The sequence below is a fragment of the Mandrillus leucophaeus genome, unplaced genomic scaffold (assembly GCF_000951045.1).
Source record: "Mandrillus leucophaeus isolate KB7577 unplaced genomic scaffold, Mleu.le_1.0 Scaffold750, whole genome shotgun sequence".
Taxonomy (NCBI): Eukaryota; Metazoa; Chordata; class Mammalia; order Primates; family Cercopithecidae; genus Mandrillus; species Mandrillus leucophaeus.
Genome location: NW_012108142.1, coordinates 484,190 through 490,979, shown reverse-complemented (window position 1 = coordinate 490,979; position 6,790 = coordinate 484,190). Strand labels below are relative to the sequence as shown.

At 40.8% G+C, this 6,790-nt stretch overlaps 1 protein-coding gene across 2 annotated transcripts in view; it reads left to right on the top strand.

Moving 5' to 3' along the window:
* MYO16 (myosin XVI) overlaps nucleotides 1-6,790 on the top strand; it is a 655,611-nt gene that overhangs the window by 457,323 nt on the left and 191,498 nt on the right. For both annotated transcript variants that reach the window (XM_011966244.1, XM_011966243.1), the window contains exon 23: nucleotides 3,666-3,866. In XM_011966244.1, coding sequence (XP_011821634.1) covers nucleotides 3,666-3,866 — 201 coding nt within the window. The remainder of the gene's footprint in view (nucleotides 1-3,665; nucleotides 3,867-6,790) is intronic.

The following is a 6,790-nucleotide window of genomic DNA, read 5'->3' as shown; positions in this document are numbered from 1 at the left end:
ATTTACCCAGTAGTCATTCAGGAGCAGGTTGTTCAGTTTCCATGTAGTTGTGCAGTTTTTAGTGAGTTTCTTAATCCTGAGTTCTAATTTGATTGCACTGTGGTCTGAGAGATAGTTTGTTGTGATTTCTGTTATTTTACATTTGCTGAGGAGTGCTTTACTTCCAACTATGTGGTCAATTTTAAGGTAAGTGCAGTGTGGTGCTGAGAAGAATGTATATTCTGTTGATTTGGGGTGGAGAGTTCTGTAGATGTCTGTTAGGTCTGCTTGGTGCAGAGCTGAGTTCAAGTCCTGGATGTCCTTGTTAACCTTCTGTCTCATTGATCTGTCTAATATTGACAGTGGGATGTTAAATTTTCCCATTATTATTGTGTGGGAGTCTAAGTCTCTTTTTCAGTCTCTCAGGACTTGCTTTATGAATCTGGGTGCTCCTGTATTGGGTGCATATATATTTATGATAGCTAGCTCTTTTTTGTTGAATCGATTCCTTTACCATTATGTAATGACCTTCTTTGTCTCCTTTGATCTTTGTTGGTTTAAAGTCTGTTTTATCAGACACTAGGATTGCAACCCCTGCTTTTTTTGTTGTTTGTTTTCCATTTGCTTAGTAGATCTTCCTCCATCCCTTTATTTTGAGCCTATGTGTGTATCTGCATGTGAGATGGGTCTCCTGAATACAGCACACTGAGGGGTCTTGACTCTGTATCCAGTTTGCCAGTCTGTGTCTTAATTGGGGCATTTAGTCCATTTACATTTAAGGTTAATGTTGTTATGTGTGAATTTGATCCTGTCATTATGATGTGAGCTGGTTATTTTGCCCATTAGTTGATGCGGTTTCTTCCTAGCATTGATGGTCTTTACACTTTGCCATGTTTTTGCAGTGACTGGTACCGGTTGTTCCTTTCTATGTTTAGTGATTCCTTCAGGAACTCCTGTAAGGCAGGCCTGGTGGTGACAAAATCTCTCAGCATTTGCTTGTCTGTAAAGGATTTTATTTCTCCACTTATGAAGATTATTTGGCTAGATATGAAATTCTGGGTTGAAAATTCTTTCCTTTAAGAATGTTAAATATTGACCACCACTCTCTTCTGGCTTGTAGGGTTTCTGCCGAGAGATCCACTGTTAGTCTGACGGGCTTACCTTTGTGGGTAACCTGACCTTTCTCTGTGGCTGCCCTTAGCATTTTTTCCTTCATTTCAACCTTGTGAATCTGACAATTATGTGTCTTGGAGTTGCTTTTCTCAAGGAGTATCTTTGTGGTCTCTGTATTTCCTGAATTTGAATATTGGCCTGCCTTGCTAGTTTGGGGAAGTTCTCTGGGATAATATCCTGAAGAGTATTTTCCATCTTGGTACCATTCTCCCCATCATTTTCAGGTATGACAATCAAATGTAGATTTGGTCTTTTCACATAGTCCCATATTTCTTGGAGGCTTTATTCATTTCTTTTTACTCCTTTTTTCTCTAAACTTCTCTTCTCACGTCATTTCATTAATTTGATCTTCAATCCCTGATACCCTTTCTTCCACTTGATCAAATCGGCTACTGAAGCTTGTGCGTGCATCACGTAGTTCTCGTGCCATGGTTTTCAGCTCCATCAGGTCATTTAAGGTCTTCTCTACACTGTTTATTCTAGTTAGCCATTCATCTAATATTTTTTCAAGGTTTTTAGCTTCCTTGTGATGGATTCGAACATCCTTCTTTAGCTCAGAGAAGTTTGTTATTACCGACTTTCTGAAGCCTACTTCTGTCAGCTCATCAAAGCCATTCTCCATCCTGCTTTGTTCCGTTGCTGGTGAGGAGCTGCAATCCTTTGGAGGAGAAAAGGCACTCTGGTTTTTAGAATTTTCAGCTTTTCTGCTCTGTTTTCTCCCCATCTTTGTGGTTTTATCTACCTTTGGTCTTTGATGATGATGCCCTATATGTGGGGTTTTGGTGTGGATGCCCTTTTTGTTGATATTGATGCTATTACCTTCTGTTTGTTAGTTTTCCTTCTAACAGTCAGTTCCCTCAGCTGCAGGCCTGTTGGAGTTTGCTGGAGGTCCGCTCCAGACCCTGTTTTCCTGGGTATCACCAGTGGAGGCTGCAGAACAGCAAATATTGCAGAATAGTAAATATTGCTGCTTGATCCTTCCTCTGGAAGCTTCATCTCAGTGGGGCATCTGACTCTATGAGGTGTCAGTCGGCCCCTACTGCGAGGTGTCTCCAAGTTAGGCTACACAGGGGTCAGGGACCCACTTAAGCAGGTGGTCTGTCTGTCCTCAGAGCTCACACACCGTGCTGGGAGAACCACTGCTCTCTTCAGAGCTGTCAGACAGGGACGTTTAAGCCTGCAGAAGTTTCTGCTGCCTTTTGTTCAGCTATGCCCTGCCCCCAGAGGTGCAGTCTACAGAGTTAGGCGGACCTCATTCAGCTGTGGTGAGCTCCACCCAGTTTGAGCTTCCTGGCCACTTTGTTTACCTACTCAAGCCTCAGCAATGGCAGACGCCCCTCCCCCAGCCAGGTTTGCTGCCTTGCAGTTTGATCTTGGACTACCAGTCAGCAAGGCTCTGTGGGCATTGGATCCGTTGAACCAAGCGTGGGATATAATCTCCTAGTGTGCCATTTGCAAAGACCATTGGAAAAGTGCAGTATTTGGGCAGGAGTATCCCAGTTTTCCTGGTAGAGTCTGTCATGGCTTCCCTTGGCTAGGGAAGGGAAGTCCCCTGACCCCTCGCGCTTCCTGGGTAATGTGATGCCCCACCCTGCTTTGACTCACCCTCCATGGGCTGCACCCACTGTACACCCAGTCTCAGTGAGATGAACCAGGTACCTCAGTTGGAAATGCAGAAATCACCCGTCTTCTGCATTGATCACACTGAGAGCTGCAGACCAGAGCTGTTCCTATTCAGCCATCTTGGACATACTCTGTGTCTCTCTTTTTTTTTTTTTTTTTTTGAGGCAGGGTTGCATTCTGTTGTCCAGGATGGAGTGCAGTGGCATGATCATGGCTCCATGCAACCTATATCTCTTGGGCTCTAGTGATCTTCCCACCCCAGCCTCCTGAGAAACTGGGACTACAGGCACACATCACCATGCCCAGCTAATTTCTGTATTATTATTATTATTTTTTTAATAGAGATGAGGTCTTACCATATTGCCCAGGCAGACTGGTCTCAAACTCCGAGCTCAAGTGACCTGACTGCTTTGGCCTACCAAAGGGCTTGGATTATAGGCCTAAGCCACTGTGCCCAGCTTTGCCATAATTTTTATGACTTAACATCATGATGAGCTTTATTTTTTGATAAGTTTCTTGTCTCATCATAGGTGTGGAATATTTTAGATGGATTGTAGGTCAAGAAAAATGACAATTTTCCTGTAGTGTGAAATTTTATTTTTCTTAATAAGATGAAAATGTACTTTTTAAATAACTACAGTATTTTAATGACATTACAATACTTTTTTTACTTATTCATTAATTTGATAAATATTACTGGGGGTCTACTTTACATCAGAGATCTGCTAGGTGGTGGGGCAGAAATAGAAATGTATTAAGGTAAAGACTGATTCATTTTCTGAGTGTCTGTATGAATCTAACAAAAATATAAACAAGCATGCATGAATCATAACAAAAGTATCAAACTAAGTAATAGACAAAACAACTCGCCATCTCTTCTTAACTCTCAGAAGCCATCTGGATTTCTCACGTTATTGGATGAAGAAAGTCAAATGATTTGGTCAATGGAATCAAATTTTCCAAAAAAGCTGCAAAGTCTCCTAGAATCCTCAAACACAAATGCGGTATACTCCCCCATGAAGGATGGGAATGGGAATGTTGCCCTCAAAGACCACGGTACAGCCTTTACCATCATGCACTACGCAGGAAGGGTAAGTGGCCAGAGCTGCATAATTTTTCATGTGCACTAATGATCAAAGGTCATTGGGACAAGCTCTAGAGTTGTTGATATTTTAAGTTGTGTTATTTGGATAAATGGAAGCTGGATGAACAACCCACAATAGGTACTTTTCTAAGTGATATTCTTTTAGCTTGATGCGGAATTAACATCTTCAGAATGATGACACGCTGTGTGAGTCTTCTCATAATGTTTCTAGAATTGTAACTTTATATGAGCAAAGGATCCCTGGGTTTAATACAAAGAGCTCTGCTATAAATTTTGGAATATTATTCATAATACAGATGAACATTGGACATCTGAGTTTTCTTACCTTGAATATAGTTTTTAGTATTAAAGTATTTTTTCTTAAAGCATGTCAACTTAAGGAAGAAAGAAAGCCACTCTCTCAGATCTTTCCCAGTTCTCTAACCAGCTTTGTAAAACATGCTTCTTACTTCAACACCTTCAAGGACTTCCTCTTACCTATATAAAAATTATCATTCTCCTTAGTCTACGCTAATATCAGGCTTCTCCAAGCTGATCATAATTTTTCTTTTCATTTCTTACCTGTCAGAACTCCCCCGTGCAAGATCTCTGTTCAGGTTATTTTTCTAATCCACTCATTCTGCATTTTCAGCCTCCCTTAAACTCCTTTACATTAAGCTTGAAATATCCTCCTTGTCTTCTTAACAAGATCAAATTTTATCCAACTTTCAGTATTAAATCCATGTTCGTTTATCCTCAGTCCAAATCCCAGCTGTAGTTAGTGTCTCCTGCTTTTGCATGTACAGCTCTCTGTCTCCTACTCTTACTCCTTTGACCCCACTTAGTACAGATGGCGTGCTAGAGGGTAAAATCTCTTACCGCTGGCTTACAGTGTATTTCAGTTCATTTCGACCAGTGTTTCCGGAGACTCTGTGTTATGCCAAAGAAGGAGAATTCGAAAATCAAAGATGAGCAAAGCCTATTCCTTGCCCTCAAATATCTCAGCTTCAAATAGGGAAAGGCAGATGAACAAATATTAATATGAATAAAGTATTATATTGATATAATAATATCAACAAATGTATTACCATAGGGAAGGAAGCAATTAGTAGGTTAAAAAATGTGTAGAGATGCTTTCCAAACCCAGACCTTCAAGGGTGATTGAGAGCTCACTAATTATAAAAGAGTGGCGGGACATTCTTGTAAAGACATATAATTTTGATTCAGGATTCAGTTGTATAGGACAGAATCCACTCTACCTATTTAAGCAGAAAATAATCTAGTTTGAGAAAATAATCATTGGGAGACTCTAAGTTGAACTTTCAGGAATGACATTACAAGCACACCACAGAACAGAGTTACTAAGACAGTTATAGCCTTATCTTAGATCAGGAAGCCTCTAGCCAAACTGAGAAGCTGCTGCTACAGTTGCTGTTTCTGTTACTGCTCCCACCTGCACAAGTAGCATGTGTAAACCCTAGCACTCAGCATCAAAGGAGGAAGGGACTAGGCTTGGAGATTCCCACTGCAAGGGAAAATCATCTTCACGGAGGCTCACCAGGTAACACAGCAGAAGCAGCAGAAGTGTGGTTCTCACTCCGTCTACCTCTGAGTCTTGTGCCATCACACCAGACTGGTAGACGCTAAAGAGCAACTGGATCCTGGTGCAAGCCTGCGTGAAGGCAGGCTTCTCCTTTTCAGCCTCCGCAGTCCAAGCAGCAACCAGGATGGATGGGCGATGCCATTCTAACACAGCACCTACAGAGTATTTGGGAAGTTGTGTCAGAAGTTCAGTTCAGGGTAGAAAGGGCGGTAGGTGACATGTCTAAGAAGATTGGGTTGGGCCAAATCATGAGTAAATATGCATGCACCACCAAGGGCTTTGTCCTCTTGACACTGTTAACTCATGAACTATTTTTAGACAAAGTAGGAAGAGGAAGCAATAAAAACAAAAAAGCAGAGGGCCTGATACAGGAGATATTGGTAAAAGAATAAAGGGGCCTTTGAAAATGCCCAGTCAAGGTGTGCATTTGAGTGATACCAGCGGATAAGAGGAGGCGTTCAGAGGAAGAGGAAGCAGCGACAGTGACTGATTGCATGTGCAAAGCTGAGGAGACAGCCTGGAAGGACCATGAAGGGTCTCACTTGGCTCTCTGACAGAGGGTGGTATTACGGCAACCAAGAGAGGAAACCCTGGAGGATGCAGCAGTTTGGAAGGAATGCTATGTTTTAGATGTTCTGAATTTGGGGGGTTTTTTGTGCAACTTCTAATACGATGCTAAAAGTACTTGATGCTGAGATAAGATAGGTTGATGGTTTTGGGAAATATGGTTATATAATTGAAAATGTGTATCCTGATTATGGCACTCAGGAAGAAAATGGAAGAGAGGGAAAACAAAAGTTAGTAGAAAAGGAGTATCATAGAAACCAAGGGAAAGGAAGAAAAGGGGTCAATAGAAAATGCATCTGAGTGATGTGATAGTTAGGCTAACAAGGAGTTTTGAGAGGCATTAGAGGGGCACAGTCTCAGAAGAAGGCTGGGGTGGTGAGTGGCACGTCAGAAGGAAATCCAGGGAGGATTTTATATGTGTATATAGATGTATATTATATATTTATATATAAAACATATTTATATATAAAACATATTTATATATACTGTTACATATTTATATATATCCCATAAATATATACACCTATGTACCCACAAAAGTTTAAAATAAAAAATTATTTTAAATTATGTTACATATTTATATATATCCCATAAATATATACACCTATGTACCCACAAAAGTTTAAAATAAAAAATTATTTTAAAAAAGCAAGAGGTAACAAATTCTTCCCCAGAAAAGGCTTCACAAAGGAGAGGGTATTTGAGATTCATTTTGCAGACACTTTGGCCAGTCAGAGAAGACAAGGCTGTAGGCTGATTGT